Source organism: Anarhichas minor, unplaced genomic scaffold, assembly GCF_050575085.1.
Source record: "Anarhichas minor isolate MPS153535 unplaced genomic scaffold, ASM5057508v1 ptg000087l, whole genome shotgun sequence".
In the NCBI taxonomy this organism is placed as follows: domain Eukaryota; kingdom Metazoa; phylum Chordata; class Actinopteri; order Perciformes; family Anarhichadidae; genus Anarhichas; species Anarhichas minor.
The window spans coordinates 222,258-242,118 of NW_027466533.1; the positions used below are offsets into that span (position 1 = coordinate 222,258).

Sequence of the window (19,861 nt, forward strand, 5' to 3'; positions counted from 1 at the left end):
GTGTTTGCCCCCTTCCTGATTTCTTATTTTTTTTTGTCACACTTAAATGTTTCAGATCATCAAACAAATTGAAATATTAGACAAAGATAACACAAGTAAACACAAAATGCAGTTTTTAAATGAAGGTTTTTATTATTAAGGGGGAAAAAAAATCCAAACCTACATGGCCCTGTGTGAAAAAGTGATTGCCCCCTAAACCTAATAACTGGTTGGGCCACCCTTAGCAGCAACAACTGCAATCAAGCATTTGCGATAACTGGCAATGAGTCTTTTACAGCGCTGTAGAGGAATTTTGGCCCACTCATCTTTGCAGAATTGTTGTAATTCAGCCACATTGGAGGGTTTTTGAGCATGAACCGCCTTTTTAAGGTCATGCCACAGCATCTCAATCGGATTCAGGTCAGGACTTTGACTAGGCCACTCCAAAGTCTTCATTTTGTTTTTCTTAAGCCATTCAGAGGTGGAAGGGGAAGAAATCAGGAAGGGGGCAAACACTTTTTCACACAACTGTACATGCATATCTGGTGGGAATCAATCTTCTGTCAAAGCAACACTTGGTAATCTGTAAAAAAAAAAAAAAAAAATCAAGTTCCTCCGCCTCCTCTTGGTGTTCCTAATGGCATTCAACTCCAACTCAACCCCAAAGAAAAACAAACAAATCAGAAGTCTCTTCCGCAGCTGTGAATCACTGCTAGCAAAGCCCCCGATCAAATGTGAATCAAAATTCTTGTTACTGCGTCACCTCAATTGTTTTCAGTAACGCATTTTAGTGTCCCTTTTTAACCTTAAAACGTTCTTTCAGGTAAGCTGTCACTCTTTATTGTGCTCACATTTTATGGACGTGTAATTATTTGTCAACACCAGTCATGCCCCTGTACCTGTAAACTCCGCTTCACTCCTCCTTCCTACAGGGGGAAATCCCAATTATGCTAATTAATCCGGGTATGATGGCTGATTTCTTCCTCACGGGACGTTTTCTTCGATGCAGTTAGGTCGTCAAAATTGTTGATCCGGACAAGAGCTCAGTTTACATTTTAAGTAACGGGTGTTTTCAGACTGCGTTGAAGGATGGATGATTTAGCATAACATATGTTATGCTAAATAATTTAACATGATTACCATGGTTACCTGATAAGCATCAGCAGAAGTAAATAAGCATCTTGTGAGAGTTTCCTTCTAGATTTGGCGCCATCTAGCGGTTGCCAATAGCAAGCCAGCGTTTGGTTTGTCCCTTCAGGGTAAATGGTAAATGGACTGTACCTTTCTAGTCTTTCGACCACTCAAAGCGTTCTAACACTACATGTCATTCACCCATTCATACACTGATGGCAGGAGCTACCATTCAAGGTGCCACCTGCCAATCAGGACGCTAACTAATCATTCACACCTGTTGCCCAAAGACACATCGACACGGACTAATGGAGCCGGGGATCGAACCGCCGATTGGTGAAGGACGACCCTGCTCTACCACTGAGCCACAGCCGTCTATAAGCATCTTGTAAGAGTTTCCTTCCATTAAAGTGTGTTGGATTTGGCGCCATCTAGCGGTGACGTTTCCGATAGCAAGCCGGCATTTGGTTTGTCCCTTCTGGGCTACTGTAGAAACATGGCGGCTGGCTCCATGTAGATGACTCGCTCTGTGTCTAAATATAAACGGCTCATTTTAAGGTAACAAAAAACCAACGATACTTATTTTCAGGTGATTATACACTCAAAAAAACATTCTTATTATTAGTAAACTCTCTGGCGACAGATCCCCCTAAATGCTACACACTGTTCCTTTTACCAACTAAGTTGCATCTTTCTGTTTGAACCTTTGGGCTCCCGAACATATTATGTCTAGAATCTATTTTCCCTGAAGAGTTGGAGTTTAGTTTTTTGAATATGTGTGTGTGTCAGTGTGTGTACAGTTTGCAGTGTCTTGTGACAGAAAAGACTGATTGTTCCAGTTTACTGAAGACACTCATGAATTATTTATGACCTCTGACTGCCTCTGTCAGTCAGTAGATGCTCTCCTTTCTTTCAGTTTGTTGCTCTCTTTTGTCCCTTTTTCTGTCCGCCCGTCGCTTGGTTGTTGACGCGTCACTGATTCTTTCTTCATCCTCTTTTGGACTTGAAAGTTTGTTGAAGCTGTATCTCTATTTCTCACAGTGTTGTCCTCCCTCGTCTCATTTATAATACAGGGGAGGCTGTTTGTGCAGTCTAATTAAATTGGACCCCCGTCTTTGTTGCCCTGAATGGAATCTGGGTGAGGTTTAGGTAGCCCTCTTACAAAGGCCTTATCTCAAATTGCCCAGTGTTTGAGTACGAAAGGAGGGAGGGGTGGGGTGCTGCTGATGCCTTCATGCCAGTTTTGAATTGAAACCATTTGCTCTGAAACACAGTTTTAAGTGTTATTAATACCGTGTCAGCAGCATTGAAAGGACTGTGGTATCTTTATTTTTTTTGTAAATTTGAATTGCATATAATTTTAAGGTGTAAATCAGACGTTTGCCTCTCCACATATGTGAATGAGACAGTTTGAAATATAGCACAGATGTGCATTTTGGTATGTGGTCCATGTTCGACAGCTGAGCAAGCTACTTATTTAGAGACAACACACGGCTCACTATTTGTCTCTCACTTTCTTGAGTTCAATCAGAAGTTGCCAAGAGTATCAGTCTACCTGTGTGAGCTCTAACAGGCAGTTATTTTTTTCTTCTTCTTTCTGTCCAAATCTGATCTCCAACTTGTCCTCCTCTGATCCCTGAAAGAGCTGCAGCCAGATATATAAACTAGTCAAACAAAGGTCGCAGCAAATCGACGAAGAAATATCAAAATTTACGAGGTGCGTACACGAATGATCGTACATGCTCTCCACCTGCATGTGGCCCTCTCTGCATCTGTCCTCGTCCACTAGTGTAGGGTATTAGGTGTGTCTGCGTGAAACGTCGTCGGCCATTGCGAGATGGAAACAGAGGATTAAGCCAGCGTTGTGTTTTGACCTACAGGTGCCCTCATTTACTCTCCTGTCACACACATATTTGATCTTGGTTGAGCTGGTCGAGAGAGACGCAACCTCCATTTCAGGGAGACCAATTTGGCAAATCAAATACGAGCTTGTACTCATTCTAAATAGATTACTTTGTGACTTTATTCTAATATTAATCTTGCAATTGTAGAGATGGATTGTTAATATTCAAACTGGACTTCGAGGATCGTTTTTCATCTGCTCACCGGTACTTTTAGCAGCACAGCTACACAGACCCTTTATCATTCATCGTTTGAAGAATGGACTTCAATCTTCCACCCAAACCGGTTCATCATTTCTGCTTTTGCTTCTCATTGAAGAAAATATGATACTTTGCCGTTTCAAGATGCATTTTCTGGGCTGTCTTCATTGCCAGAAGAACCTGTGCACTCTAAACTACTTTTTTTTTTGAACGTGTGGGAAACATGAAAACCAAGTGAAAATCTACTTATCTATCGACTCATCTGCTCCTTTGGCTATTTTCCAGTTTTACAAGCAACTATTCTCTTTTGGGTTTAGGTCTTTGTGTTAAAGATTAGCTCTTAAGGTTTTTTTTATCTTTTTTTTTTTTTCCACTGCATGATACTTTAAAACATGTCTCCGACACATGTTTTAAACCCTGATCAGCAGTGTATGACAACAATTGAAGGCCCTGTTTCTACAGAAATGTATAAATTGGAGTGTCATTAAACTTAACCTGTAATGTAATGTGTGTAGATTATTGAAAACCTTTGTCCTCTGTCTCCCTCCGTCTTCTTCCAGATGAGGGTTACTACCAAAGTGGAAGGTTTCAGTTTGAAATAGACGTCCCCGAAGCCTATAACATGGTGGTGAGCGTTCCAGTTATTTCTCATTTGCGTGTCTGCTTGTGTGTTTGTATGTCTGCATGCCCACCTGTGTATCTGTGTCATCAGCATCAGTCGGCAGCTTCCTGTTTTGGCCCATGAAAATAACGACTCCAGATTTGCCGTCGGATGTGGTCTGTTATGTTCTGTCATGCTGATTTGTGCATGAAGTCAGTTCAAATAATGAACTAAAAATATGTGCATGGTGTTCTAAAAATCCCATTTCCTTTCATTAAAGTTCATACAGGAATATCAGGGTACTGAGCAATAGATTTTTCTATTCTCTGCGTGGAAGCTCTGCAGAATATACTGCATAATTTTTCCACCTGACCTTCACAGGTTGAAGATCCTCTGTTCACCTTTTTCTTTATCTGTTAGCCTGTTAATTCTTGCTACACAGGCTTAACTCACCATGCCAGTGTGTGTGTGTGTGTGTGTGTGAGAATCTGTCTTTTGTTGGTGTCTCTATGTATCCCTGCACATGTACGTCTGCTTTGTATCTTCGTCTTTCATCACACACACTGTTTCCTCTACATGCAGCCACCTGTTGCCGTTTTATGGCGCCTGCCACAGAATGATAAATAATAAGCATTCAATCATGAAAGGTTAATCGATTCATGAAGGAAGGCCTAGCGGCGTTCAAGTGGAGAATTGCTCCTGTGGGAAGAGCAATGTGCCCAGACAGAAATGTTCAGCAGCATTCCTCATCGGTAGGCCTATTACTGCTTATTAACATGATGTTAGATATAATAATGCGGCTACATTGTACAAAAATATAGTATGTGGAAGGAATGAGTCCTAAATCCTGGATAGGAGGCAGCATTTTTGCGCTTTCGGCTCCCTCGTCTTGAAGTCAATGGGTTTTTGGTTAGATGCCTGAAATAAGGTCTGTGGCAACACAAGTTTAGAGATTTTAACGCTTTGTTTTACGAAATAAAATCAGCCGCTAAATAACACTCTCTCTCGTGAATTGAGAATCTTTGACATGTCTTTAAAAAAGGTGGTTGCTAACTAAAGTCGCTAACGCAGACTACTAAACATCATCACACCAAACACTGGGCCGCCTTTACAGCCTTGTACTGTGTACTTACGCTCATGTGACTGTGGTATAGTTAATTTATAGCCTAACGTTAGCTTTTTACTTCTACTGATTGCGTTCACCTTTCAAAAATCATTAAAGTAGTGTTTATTTGTGGAGATTATCTCGCTGAACAAGACGTGTGTTTGCCAGAGATAATTTTCTGCAATGATCCAAAATCCAATGGAAATTGGCTTTTCCATTGGCTTTATGTCGAGGGAACCACTGTGATGCTAACTTCCAGGTTGGCCTACAATACGTCATCCCTGCAGCTCTCTATAGTTAAAGTGAGCCAGGGGAACGATACCTGTTTACTCTGCTAGTAACTATAGAGACTAATTATTACAGCAGGTGAGTCTTACTCAAGACATCGAATCAGTCGACAAAGGCAGTGGAATCTTTTACAAATGTGGAGTAATTAGGTTTCTATGCATCAAGTTAACCAAAACAATGTTTGAGTTCGTTTTGGGATGACGATCTTGAGGATCGTATGAAAACACATGAAGAGCAGCGTATTACTGCAGCAGGGTCTCCTACAAGTTGAGTTGAAGGTTGAATATTGAGTGTGAACAATAGGAAAATACTACATTGCAGTAAAGAGGTGTTGGTGTGTATGGAGGCAATCGATACGACCTGTTCTTCACAGCTTTTCCTGAGCTCTCTCGGTATTATTATTTGCATCCTCCTTTCTCCATCACTGCCACAGCTTCAGTGTGACCAAGACAATGAAAAACCATTACATGATTGTAGTTGTTGGGATCTGGCAGGTGTGGTTATTAGCAAGTATGAAAACTAAATCATTGATATCAATACAAGTATTAATATCAATAGGATTGTTAACATATATGAACAATAACAGGCCTCTTCCTTTGTTTCAGCCACATGGTGAAGTTCCAACAGTCATTTTACAACAGCTTGTGTTGCTTATACTAATCAGGAAAAATGACTTTTGTGTTTATGCTATTGCAGTATGCAACGCTAATATTCAAAGATGTTATTGTTTAACCTTATGAGAGCAGTCATACTGGATGTCTTAGATTTGTAAAAAGTCAAAAAGTACATTTTATTCTAAATGTGTAGATATTTTGAAACATGCAGGTCTGCCTTCCCCTATCTGAAAATTGTCTAACTAAAAGTTTAAAGCCCAAAAGCACAGTGGGACATGGAGCGTATGCAGACTCAGAAGGCACAGAAGCGTCCATGTTGACCAACAACAGTGAATACACCATGTGTGGACACTGGCCTGAGTTTTGAAGGCTGCTTTATTTGACTGCTCACGACTTAAGAATCTCTCAAAAATGGGAAAATACACATTTTACAGGAAATATTTTAACCAGAGAGGCAAATACTGTAGTTTCTTTAATTTATTTATTTTATGGCCTTGTTGCCTCTTCTTGGCCAAATGTCTATTTGTGTGTCTACATGGTTGACAATACCAATGAATTGGTTTGGCGAGCATTTTGCACATTATCTACCTAGAAAAGAAAAGAGTCATTGAGGATCTTACCTCGGTTTAATATCAAAATAGCTCACAAAACCCCAAATCATTGAAGTGGTAATTATATAACTGTGTTATAGTAGAAGAAAAATGTCTTTATACATCACTACATCATACTTACATAATGATGAAAACGTGTACTTGACGTTATGCTCTGATTTAATTCTGAGGCCAAACGCTAATAAAGCACGTCCATTCACCAATGCCTCTTTACTGCAATGTAGTATTTTCCTGTTCACACTCAACCCTCAGCCTTCAATTCAACTTGTTTTCTCTATTATACCTTCAGCAAAGACTTGTATCACATACATATTCTCAGACTAGTTGTCGTATCTTGCATGCGACAGTTCTGCTGAAGTGATGAGGAAGGATGCTCCGTGGACACTGTTCTTGCTGGTATAATAAAGTTTATTACAAACAAGCAACACATGCCATTACGGACGTCTAGATCGTCCGGAGGTCTCAAGTCGAATCCGAAAGTCCCTCCTTCTAGGGCGCTCGCTTCATCTTTATATAGGGTACATGTTATGTTTACATCTGGGCGGAACATAAGAGAATGTATGTGGCCTCCTCATTCTACACATCCACCCTTCTGCCCCTGGTCTCCTGCACATCTGGTTTTCATCTAAGACAAATACACTTGGGGTCTTCGCTGTACTGAGTAAGACCTGAAAATATACCACATATTCCCCCCTTCGAGACTTACACAAAGTCTCGAAAAAATAACAGAAGAGACATACAAGTGTATGATCATGACAAAATTAACAACCCGTCCTTTTTAACATTAAAGCAACGGTACGGAGTATATAAAAGTGAGAGTGAAAAACCTGTTAGGCAGCTAATTTTTTCTTGAAATATCCATTAAACAATGTAAACAGGAAAATTCTCTCACGGTCCCTCTGCCAAGGCAACCATAAGTAATACTCCAAAACACTGAAATGAGAAATTTAGCAATTTGTGTAAGGAAATGACTTAAGCAAATACATATGGAACACTCAGCAAATCAAAACAAAACAATGTCCAAAGTCAGGCTGGTCGACCCATCGCACCTTTCTATTGGACCTTTTCCTGCCTACCCCACTGTCCCTAAACATCGAGAAAAAGAAAACATCCGAGGTCCCATTATATTTAGAAACCATCATTTCCCAAGCATTTAATATACAAAGATGAAAATTCATTTTTAATAATACTAATGTAACATTTCAGTGAAGACATAAGACTGTATAACGCTGCAGTTTCTCAGCAGCCGTGACTCAGGTGTAGTATCGAAGATGTCTTGAATCTGGATGTTGTATCGCCAGTCCACGTTCAGAGTCCTTCAGATTTTCATGTTTTCATGTTTGAAGTGTCTGAATCCATTCAGCCCATCGGAGTCCCTGACAATCCACCACCCTCACAGTGGTCTTCCCCCAATATGTTCTAGAATGAAAGAAAAGAAGGCCAGTATCTTTTGCATACAGAACAGATACACATTAACACATCAAACACCGAATAATAACACTTCTATAAGTAAAATGTGAGATTATAACTCATAATGTCCATTAATCATATTGTTCATTTGTTTCCATACCCCCCCCTTCGAGACTAAATAACGTCTCGAAAGAGCAAAACAAAATCAACACTACAAACTACGCAAGCAATAACAGAGGTAAATAATAGGATTATAATCATGAGATATTCAAAATGGATATTCCTCCACCACTTCGATCTTTATTGCGTCATCCTCATCCATGTCCGTGTCAGCTTCGTGTAATAATGGCATCAGAGTTTGATCGCCGGGTAGCACAACTCCAACCCATCTAATTATCATTGCCTTTGCAAAGGTCAACAACAGCGTACAAAAACAAAACATCACACACAACGACAGAACGAGCGCTACCAAAATCTGAACTAACACTGCAATGCCTTCCATTTAGTGTCCCTCTTTTGTACTGTATGGTATTGATCCATCATGTACTCTGGTGCCTGATCAGAGTCACCAAAGTTATTATCTACGTTTGAAATAGTCCTCTGAGCTGTCATGGATGACTCTACATGCTTCTCTTCCATCCTTTGTTCTCTAACTTCAACCATGTCATTACTGTTGTTCACGCTAGGCTCTATTTTTGATATTAGCTTCTGGGTTGCATTAATCACATCCTTAAATGTCCTAGATGTCATATTAGATGTCCGCGTTATGTTTACAAATGTCGTAGGTGCCACAGATGTCGTCACTGTTGTAGCATTCATCCCCTTTGTAGTCATAGCTAGAGTAGTAGTCTGAGTAGTTGTATGAATGTTCTTAGTTGTTTCTGGATCCCGTGTGCTGGCATATTTTGACAATACGATTTTTCAGAACACCATTCATTCTTTCGCACATCCCTTGACTTTGCGAATGATAGACTGCACCCAGACGTTGTTTAATTCCAAGTTTTTGCAAAATCAATTTCACCGTCTTATCCACAAACTCTTTCCCATTGTCTGAGGATATTCGATCTGGAAGTCCCCACCTGTTTTGTCGTTTCAAATGCCAAAAGGCCATCGTGTAAAGGACAGATTACAGTGTAGCTTAGCATTCCCAGTATCTTTAATCATAGCTCTCAAAGGCCCTGTCAAGCTAGCATAATCCTCAACCCATGCTGAAGAATATCCTGCAATACCAAGAAATGTCATCATCTCTCGAACTGTTCTGGGTTTTGGAGCCTTGCGAATAGCCTCCACATGACTCTCAGAGATGCTTCTGTGTCCCTGCGTTATTGTTTGACCCAAATAAGTTACCTTCTCCTTACAATACTGCAGTTTCTTCAGAGAGGCCTTGTGACCCTTCTCTGCCAGTATTTGTAGCAATTTAGTTGAGTCCTTATGACATGTCTCCTCATCCGGTGAACAAATGATGATGTCGTCCACATATTCAATTACATTACTTGTTAATACCTGCTCTATTCCCTCCAAATCGTCTTTCACTATTTTATTGAAAATGTGAGGACTATGTTTGAACCCTTGTGGCAGTCTCTCATACTCATAAGATTGTCCATTGTACGTGAACCCAAATAAGCTTTGGCTTTCCCTACTAAGTGGAACACTGAAAAACGCACCACATAAATCTAACACTGTGAAATGTGTCGCATTTGGCGGAAGTTGGGCTAACAAAGTATGTGGATCCGGTACTTCTGCTTGAAAATCAACCACCACTTCATTGACCGCTCTTAAATCATGTGTCAGGCGATATGAATTATCTGGCTTCTTTATTGGCAACAAAGGCGTGTTGCTCTGCGGGTCCTGTGTTATTCTTAAAACACCCGCCTTCAAAAGTCCTTCAATCTGTGGTTCAATTCCTCGGATTGCCTCTTCACTCAGTGGATACTGGTTCTTCCAAGGTGGTTTGACTCCTGGTCGGAGTTCAACTCTTACTGGTTGAGCTGTGTTGGGAACGTAGAGGAGCGTGTTTGGTTTATCAGCATCTAAGAAATTAAATTCTTGACATCAATAGAAATATTAATGTCAGTAACAATTATTAATGATTATTAATAACAACGGGGCACCACCCTGCGAACAGGGACCAATAACCAAACAATAAAACTAAGTCTCATAATTAGCGTTCACTCATAATGTCAATAGTCTGAGTACTATTACATATTCGGAGTGAAAGTGAAGGTTTAAGTTCGAGCACAGGCCACTACATCCAGTTATTATTACACACATATGCACAAGTAATCACAGACGACTGCTCTTTAAAATATAACAGAGTTTATTAAATAAAATAATAAATGATCAAATCAAGTACTGTCAAAATCAACAAACACTATCATACAATTATATATCTAATACCTAAAGTCAAATGAATAAAGTGGGGTAAGGATATGTGTATCAATATATGCACGTGTGTGTGTGTGTGTGTGTGTGTGTGTGTGTGTGTGTGTGTGTGTGTGTGTGTGTGTGTGTGTGTGTGTGTGTGTGTGTGTGTGTGTGTGTGTGTGTGTGTGTGTGTGTGTGTGTGTGTGTGTGTGTGTGTGTGTGTGTAAAGAAAGGGGGAGGGGGGAGCCTACTCAACAGTGATGGTGGTTAATCTCAATAGGGCGTGTGAGCCTACAGGCCAAGATGGTGAGTCTAGAGACCGGCGACCAAAATGGCTGAGAGGTGGCTGCTAGAACCACGTGGGACGGTGTACCATGTGGGTAGGGGTCAGAGATTAAGTAATCACGAGTCTGAGAGGTTCACCCAAAATCAGTAGCTCTAACTACGTGTGTGTGCGGGTTAGTAGAGAGAGAGAGAGAGAGAGAGAAAATCGAGAGCTCCGAGTGCGGTGCTCGGCGCTGCAGTGAGAATGTGAGGAACAGCTGATCACTCGTAAACTCTGCGGTCGGATTCTGAACCGACCGGTCACGCTTGTACGGTGATAGTTGCGGTTCTAGATCTCACTCACAGAGCCGATTTAAAGAAGAGAGAATAAAACCAAAAACAAAATAAAAGAATCCCCAAAACAAACAGATCTTTATCACGGCGGTGAGATGCGAGTATTGCTCTCTTATCACCCCGAAACTCGGTCGGCGAGACGAGGCTCCGCCACCGTGGTTTTGGTCTTTGAAATGATAAAATCACAACCTCCACATCCACTAGCAGCGACGGATCTAATGCAAACAGTTACGGCAGGAAATACACAATATAACGGGACTCCGTGGTCCGCGATGCTTGCGCAATAACACGTTATAACACGACCGTAACTTAACGTAACAAGATACAGGAATAACAACGACATAACGAATAGGCTAAATTAAGCTAATGCTAAGCTAAGCTAAGCTAGGCCCAGATACCAGTAACTCTTACTTGTAGAAGCTTTGTTCGGTGGGGTACGTTTCCCGTGGTGGGGATCACTCGGTCCTCGAGTAGCTGCTGGCTCTCGGTGGCGCGGCCTCGGGGCTGGCTGGCGCAGACTCGGCCTCCTCGCTGCAGAGAGGGGCTTTTTAACTTCGGCTGAGGGACGAGGTTTGGGTCGTCCTTCCCGGAAATCTTCGGCGAGGAACGATTGTTACCTTCTGCCGGCGGTGTGTACACAAAAAGGGTGGGAGAACGGGGCATAGAAGTTATCCGTTCTCGCACTACAGGATCCAAAACTCAAAATAAAACACAGTCTGTTCGACCAGCGAATGTTGCATGTGACCTGATAGGATTTGAGGAGGCCGCGGTTCCTCGTGGATCTTCTTGTCCCCTGGACGAGTCCGGGGTGAAGAGAGCCTTGTGGATCTCCTTACACCAGCGGTGTCTGGACGGAAGAGAAAGAATTCTAGCTGTGCTCAGGCTTATAAACCAGGTGGCACAACCAGTGGGGGGCCCTTTCTTGGCCAATGAGGGACCAGCATCAGGTTTCTGCTGTGCTGGGAGGTGTAGTCATTCATCTTGGAGTTTTCCATCAGACGTTGTATGACAGGAAGGAGCATGGGTGCTTCTAGACTAGGGCCAGATCCCAACAGCTGACTTCACAAGTCCAATATCAGTACTATGCCGAGCCCACAAACCTTCTGGAACTTGTTGTAGCATCTCTTCTCTCATTGGGTCTGAGTCCATCTTAGTACTACAGATTGGCTCATGTGTCATTCGCACAGCATGTGGCTGTCCTTGTCCTTGAGCAGAGATCATGATCTTAATGAACCTCTGATCCTCGCTCTTCCAGATGGCAAGATTCTCTGTTACGGGTGTAAAAACAGCTTCTTCTGCCTCCGCCATCATTTCTCCCACTTGCTTCGGCGTATGTTCTTCACACACCCACAAGGTCACATGTGGCACACTCTTCTCGATATCAAACTCTTTGTCCAAATAGTCATTTCTGTGTATCTTCATAGCTGCTCCTTGTGGTCCCAAAATTATACAGCCCGAATTTAGTTGAACTTGTTTTGGTTGTTGACTCAACCATTCTTCTGCGTATGCTTGAGCATCTTTTTTGAAATACTTGAGCGTGCAGTGAAATGGATACTCTGGAAGCTGCGCGTTGGGCATATTTACGATGATAAACTTTTCCCACAACTTAACTGGCTCAAGAAAATCTTCATTAAGATTTCCGATCCAACATACTGTAGAAGCTTCAGTCTCTGTTGTCATCAATAATTGGTGAACACTCTCGTTTGGCATTTCAACCTGACAGCCGTCTGGTTTACACTTTATTGTACACCCCAATTTACACATCGCATCTCTTCCCAAAAGTGTCTCTCTTTTCTCTCTCTTTATCTGTTCTCTCCTTCTCCCTCTCTCTCTGCTCTCTCTCCTGTATCTCTTTTTCACTTTGCTCCCTTTCCTTCTATCCCTCTCTTTCAGCTCTCTCTCTTTTCGCTCTTTCTCATACTCTCTTCTCTCCCTGTCTTTTTTGCTTTCTCTCTCTTCTCCTTTTCTTTCTGCTCCTTCTCTGTACGTTCCCTCTTCGTTTGCTCTCTGTCCTCTCTTTTTCAAACAACTGGAGAATGCCAAGCTCCACTTGCCTCTTCTCCTTGCGTTTTCTCCTCTTTTTTTCCTTCTTTTGCTCTGCCTTGTATGTTGATACAAGTACCAGCATTATTTTAATTACATCTGGGTTAAGAGTCCCCTCCACTGGCCATGGTTGGTCAATTTCAGGCCAGCGTTTATGCCATTTTTCCGATATTTTTGCAATGTTTGCAATGCCTCTAATTAGAGGATTATTCTTCTGTACCACTTCAACAGGAGTGATTACTTTTGGATTTTTAGTGTTCTTTTTTCCCATTATAATGACTTCCTCTTATTTTCCGTTATTGTACTTTAAGAATTAATTGCTACAATTAAAACTACTCAAGGCTATTTAGATTACTTCCCCCCTTAAATTAACCAATTATCCAATTAACAAATTAACCAATTAACCAATTATCAATTTATCCAATCAACCAATCAATCAATTATCCAATTAACAAATTAACCAATTAACAAACCAATCAATTATCCAATCAATCAATCAATCAGTCAACAAATTAATCAATTATCCAATATTCAGCTCAAATCATCAGACAGTCACCATATTGATGTACACCACAGCACAGATCAGAACAAACCACGCACGATAACAAAAATGGACATCTGCAATTGTCAGCAGAGGTTAGACCAAACAATCATATGCCATTAATTAATTAAATGCATTAACTGGTCAATCAGTTGCCAAGTTTTCTATTTATTTATTTATTTATTTATTTCTCCTATCTGCCTAGAGCATGTATTCTTTCATGTGTATAGGAGCAGGTCAGTATCCTCTTAGGCTTATAAATGAAAGCAGGTTTATATGTGTACCATCAATATTACCTACGACTGCTAAAGAGTCTGTAGATAAATTTGTACCGGCCCTTAGTAGATTGAAACGTAAGCCTCCCCTTGGACGTCAGCCAGCCACACTCCGTGATGTGCCGGTCCACTGCCTTGCCTCCCCTTGTCAATTCTCATTCACCGTAAATGACATAACAGACAAGAAACAGGCAATGATTTAGTCTCTTATGAACCCCTTCGGTCCCGTTAACAGCATACATAAATATTATTCCTAAGTTGAACCCCCTTACCTAAACATTGTAGCATTTAGTGAACTCCAACTGAACCCAAACAGTTCAAATGGCAAAGAAATTCTCTGTATCTCCCAAGAGCGTTTTATCATCACCGAACGCCTTTCCATTCCCACATTCCGACCTCCATCTGGAGGGAATTTTGAGACGAGTGAGGGGGGGGGTGTCAAATTCTACCCTTCTTAAACGAAGTTCATTGTGCATTTAACAGCTCATTTGTTATTTTACGTCCCTTTTAAGAAGAGCTCATGTTTTATTTACTGACTCGTTCAATTCATTAGTCTTCTCAAACGAAGCTCATTGTTTTATAAAATACATCGTTCAATTCATTAGTCTTCTCAAACGAAGCTCATTGTTTTATAAAATACATCGTTCAATTCATTACGTCTTCTCAAACGAAGCTCATTGTTTTATAAAATACATCGTTCAATTCATTACGTCTTCTCACACGAAGCTCATTGTTTTATAAAATACATCTTTCAATTCATTACGTCTTCTCACACGAAGCTCATTGTTTTATAAAATACATCGTTCAATTCATTACGTCTTCTCACACGAAGCTCATTGTTTTATAAAATACATCGGGCCACATATCTGTCCTTTCAAATTATTAAATGTCCCGTTCTAAAATCACCACCTATGTACGTTTATTCAATCATAATATGTTTTTTCTTTCTTTTAAAATATCTATTCTCATCCTATGCATTTTTCTAGCCCACATCTGGAACACATCAGCAGCTAAGTTTCACACACATATTTTTTCAGCACTTCTACGCACACCCATTCTCCCTCTCTGCTCAATCCCAAAGTAAACACACACACACATTCTTTCAGTACTTCTACGCACACCCATTCTCCCTCTCTGCTCAATCCCAAAGTAAACACACACACACATTCTTTTCGCCTTCATTCACACAGCATGCTTTTTGCCGCTATATTTCCTTTTTCTTATAAAATTTATGCTACCTCTGAGGTGTAAATATTCGATGAGAGGCTGCATCAGACACCGTTCGTCAACAAATGTCAGAGTGGTAACAGTCAATCGAATTTGTGAATTTACACTCTCCAGTTACTAAACTGACCATAAGATGTCGTTTCAGGTTTTACGCGGCCCGTACTACATGCTCCTACACTTGAGGGCTCTACCTATCTGATTTGCGGCTCAATCATATGATCATTTCCTTTATTTCCTTATCACTCTTTCCTTTAACCTTTTACATTTATTTATTCAAATTACCTGGATCCAGGTTTCCCCCTCTTTTGTTTTTCTAACTTAATTCCGGACTATGTCAGAGCCATCGTTACGCAGTGACTAATATGCATGTGTCTTACCGTTAAGAAGTTGAGGGCCCCTCTTCATTAATCTTGCACGATACTGTTTAGCACACCTTATCGTTACCATGAAGCTATTCTAAACTATTCCTTTTTCTTCTTTCCTTTTTCATCTTCCCCCTTTTTTTTTTTTTTTTTTTCATTAAATTTAGCACGGAGCCTCACTTTAAACATCAAATCAACAGGACATGTCCATAACAAGAAGGTTCTTAATTTACGGTGTGTCCAAGCAACTCCACATAACAATTCCACATAACAGCCCCAATTAATGACCAGCATTCAATCGAGAGATCTCACCGTATGTGAAGTCGTAGTAGGAAACTGCCAGGCCACTCCCGATCTTGTTCGTGCCGCCATCTATGTCGTATCTTGCATGCGACAGTTCTGCTGAAGTGATGAGGAAGGATGCTCCGTGGACACTGTTCTTGCTGGTATAATAAAGTTTATTACAAACAAGCAACACATGCCATTACGGACGTCTAGATCGTCCGGAGGTCTCAAGTCGAATCCGAAAGTCCCTCCTTCTAGGGCGCTCGCTTCATCTTTATATAGGGTACATGTTATGTTTACATCTGGGCGGAACATAAGAGAATGTATGTGGCCTCCTCATTCTACACATCCACCCTTCTGCCCCTGGTCTCCTGCACATCTGGTTTTCATCTAAGACAAATACACTTGGGGTCTTCGCTGTACTGAGTAAGACCTGAAAATATACCACATAGTGTATATTAAAAGTTTGTTTAAAATCAAATGAAATCATTCAGTGAATAAAAATGTCGCTCGTGTTTCAGCCTCCTAAAGTGAGATGTCTGACCAGAATATGGCATCCTAACATCACAGAGACTGGAGAGATCTGCTTGAGGTAATGCTTCCTACACATGTTTTATTTTATGTTACATTATTGTTCTTCCTGCTAAGAAGTGGATGGAAACCGTAAATATACAGTATTCCCTAAGCTAGACATCCCTTCTCACCCAGATACAGCTGTGTCACAGCTTTTATATACAGTGGTCTTTGAGTTTGTAACCTTTGGCGTTGCATGAGGGCAACAACGTACAACGACAAGCTGCCACAAAGTGACTTTGATAACATACATGTATTGACACTGTTTCTTTTTTATTTTATTTCAGCTTATTGCGGGAACACTCTATTGATGGCACAGGCTGGGCCCCCACTAGAACTTTACAGGTAAATTAATTGTATTTATTCAAGAGAATGTGTCTTTATTAAAGAAAAAGCAATAGGAACTCTTCGGCTATGTTTCGAGGGTTCTTCGGTGTATCCAGCGGATATCCGGGCCAAGACTTCCTCTTCCGTGTGCCGCTCATTGTAAACATTCCAATTAGCAACCTGAGATGCTAATTCATTGTTCGGATTGTTTCAAAAGCAAAAGTAGCCAGTTTACAAGTTCATTTTAAACCAATAATAGGCAAAATCATCATCAGGCGATAGCCGATGGGTTCCCAGATTTCATTTTGGCCAATGCGTTCTGCTTTATTTGCTCTCAGCACGAACTGTTTACCTGTACTCAACCAAAGCAGGCTTCACCTTGATTGGTCAATACTACTCGGACTACAAACGGTAACCAGAATGCTTCCGATGCCCAAATCTTGTCCTGTTGCCTACCGATTCTGCAGAATGCATATGAATGCAGAATCTAAAGATGAAACAACACGTTACTCTCTTGAAGAACTTTTTTTTACTGTGGGCATTTTTTTTCTGGAATGTTAAATGTTGAAATGTCATCATTTTGTGTATTTCACTTGATACAGTCAGAAAGTGACAAACATCTGATGAAAATGAAACACCGTTAAAAAGTTATTGTAAGAACTGTATTCTAGTATTATTAAGTACTCATATCGGTACTCTGTCTCGGCAAGTGCCCAAATGTAAGTACTTGTACTTGAAAAAAAAGTGGTAGTGGGGCACGTCTGCTATCACGATTCAAGATTTGGCTAAAATTACCTTTGATGGCGACTACCTTGTGGAACTGAATGTAGTTATACAGTGAAGCTCTACCTTCCATGAATAATAAGCATTCTGATCCAATCTACACCTGACTGTGCTTCTCTGCAGGGAGGCAGAGCCAGATCAACATTCCTCTCAGTCACTGCACTGGGGTGCGTTTGTAATTATGAAATATGTAAACGTATACATGCTGGATGCAGTTGCCTTTAGAAGTGGAAGTAATGCGTTACCTGTCTTCATTGAAAGAGGAGCAAAGAATGGCACTGAAGGCTTTTCTCAATAGTAAAGATGTTCTTGCTCTTCTCCCGACTGGCTTCAGCAAGAGTTTGATTGGCCGATGGTCCATCCAATCGCCTGCCAAGTATTTTTTTGAAAATGTTGCCAATGACGGCTTTTCTGATCGTTCTGTGTAACAAATCATCTAGCGGGTTAGATTAGGCCCTCCTACCTTCAGTTCCAGATTCTCTTGAGGTCTAGAGGATCATCCATTCCCTTTGGACCCGAGAGCCCCCCACGGGGGTCTGTTTTAGAGTGTGTAGCATTCAGCGTGTCGTAGAAAGCATTTTTCATAAAGAAATATGATTGTTGCTCCAGACATATTAAATATCGAATTAACGGGAAAAGTCCGAGCAACATCATCATACCAGCCATTGTAAACACTGCAAACACAATTATACATGAACTAATATCATATCTGGAAGATATCTAGAAGATTCGCCACAATTTTGGCCAAAAATCGACGACCTATGCTCTCTCTATGGCTCTCTCATCACGAAGCAGGGACCGCACATGGCGGATGAGCACATTTAGCAGGCTCATAATTCGACCCGGAAACGAGTAGCGGCGTCGAAATTACTCTCTTTCAAACCGTTCAAAAGTTATGGGTATACATGCCAACATCAGCCACAGGTCATGAGAAAAAAAATTGGGTAAAAAAAACTTACGTTTTGGCGATGTAAAACGGATTTATTCCAGCGGATTTCGGCGCAGCTCTTTCCTCCATGTGGTGCTGCATGCCTGTGAGTGAGATCAATGCGCTGGCGGAATGAATCACAAAATGGCAGACGATTCTGTGAGGTGGAGCAATCCATGTAGAGAGGGGGGTTCGCCCAGCATTTTAAGATTTTTAGTCAGTAAACAGACACGGAGATTCTCAAACACCCCCGCATGGCTCCCGTTGGACTATCCCGCATCTAAAAAGGTCTCACACGAGTAAATCGGCCAAGCACAGGCCTTACCAGGGTCACATAGACACACATGAGCCATTTATTGTTATGAATGACAGATATGACACATCATAACTGCTCAAAATTATTCAAAATGGTGTTAAACTGCTTTATTAGGATTATTGAACACTCTTAGTGATAAGAAAAGTGAATATATAGTTAATATTTAGTTATATAGTATATAAAATTAGTATACAGCAATGCAACAGCTGGTTCCGAAAATCAAAATTTTGATTTTTATGACCATTTATGCTGGCATGCTTCACTCAATCGAAGTAAAATATGTTGTGGGGACATGTAAAACGTGTTGTTCTATGTCTGTGGCGTATTTTTAGGCTTGCAGCTGCATTATTAAAAAGAAATATGTTCAATACAAGTGCTTTTTTTCAGGCGAACCTGGAAATTTTTCAATTTGAGCTGTGCCATAAGTGTATCAGTTATTAACCAGTAACATATACACAATATTTACACAATTCAACACATCTCACAAGTGTTACCAGTATTCTAGCATCAAAATTATTAAAATAGACCTTGTAGTTAGAGCTGGGGACTCTCTTGAGTATTGGTATGCAATTTTTGAGCAGAGGGCTAAAAATAGGGCTAGGGTCCAACAGGATATTATTAAATGCTTTTAAACCTCTTGAGTTTCCTGCCAAGACTTCTAGTTATTGTCAGGATCTGTCTTATCCTTAAGGGTTCTCTCCCTATTTTTTTTTTTTTAGTTTTAAGGGTTTGTTTCAATCCAGGTTACCCCTCTCCTTTTTCCTTGTTTCTGGTGTTGTCTGCAAACATTAGCACACTTTGGGGGGGTCTTCTTTCTCTGCTTTCAGAAGAAGCCGTAGCCTTCCTGTACAGAATGAAGAACACGTTCCATGTAATTAAGAACCGTCAAGCTAAAGTTTAAGCTATGGTAATGTCATCATGATCGGTTCAGTGTCCCCATACCCCTGAACACATTATGTTGCACTCTGCATGATGTCCATCACATGATACAGCAAGGAAAACAGGCAATACAAGTTTAGCTCAAAATCAAATTGCTTTGTCATAAACAGTTATTTTTATATGAATTAAAATCAGGCTCCAATGTGATAGCAGTCTGTGGTCAGATCCAATGTTCAGCTGGAGTGGACACTTTAATGGTGATACTGGAACCTTTATGTCATGTCTTCAATTTTTTTATGTTAACATCACACAAAAAAAGGGACGGCAATAGATACATATCTAAAACGTGAAATGGTTTGTGTGCATAAACAAAATTGCCTGGTCGCTTATTACATTATTACTATCCCAAAAAAGTTCTTCACCACATCATTGGTATCTACAAGGTTTGGATTAACAGGTTGAAAGGTAACGTTAAAGTAAACACATTTTATCCTCCCGT

The 19,861-nt window shown here is 40.7% G+C and overlaps 1 protein-coding gene across 4 annotated transcripts in view; it reads left to right on the plus strand.

Moving 5' to 3' along the window:
* The window catches only part of ube2f (ubiquitin-conjugating enzyme E2F (putative)), a 51,249-nt gene that overhangs the window by 10,306 nt on the left and 21,082 nt on the right, over positions 1–19,861 (plus strand). Inside the window, exons 5-9 of one of the 4 annotated variants that reach the window (XR_012949673.1) lie at positions 3,773–3,840; positions 16,078–16,148; positions 16,417–16,474; positions 17,363–17,406; positions 19,311–19,390. Coding sequence is in view for 2 of the 4 variants with exons in the window: in XM_076081942.1 (XP_075938057.1) it covers positions 3,773–3,840; positions 16,078–16,148; positions 16,417–16,474; positions 16,795–16,839 (242 nt within the window). In the remaining 2 variants the exon portion in view is untranslated. Of the gene's footprint in view, positions 1–3,772; positions 3,841–16,077; positions 16,149–16,416; positions 16,475–16,794; positions 16,868–17,362; positions 17,407–19,310; positions 19,391–19,861 lie in introns of those variants that run through there. The other 3 variants (XM_076081942.1, XR_012949674.1, XM_076081941.1) reach the window with 3 other exon arrangements.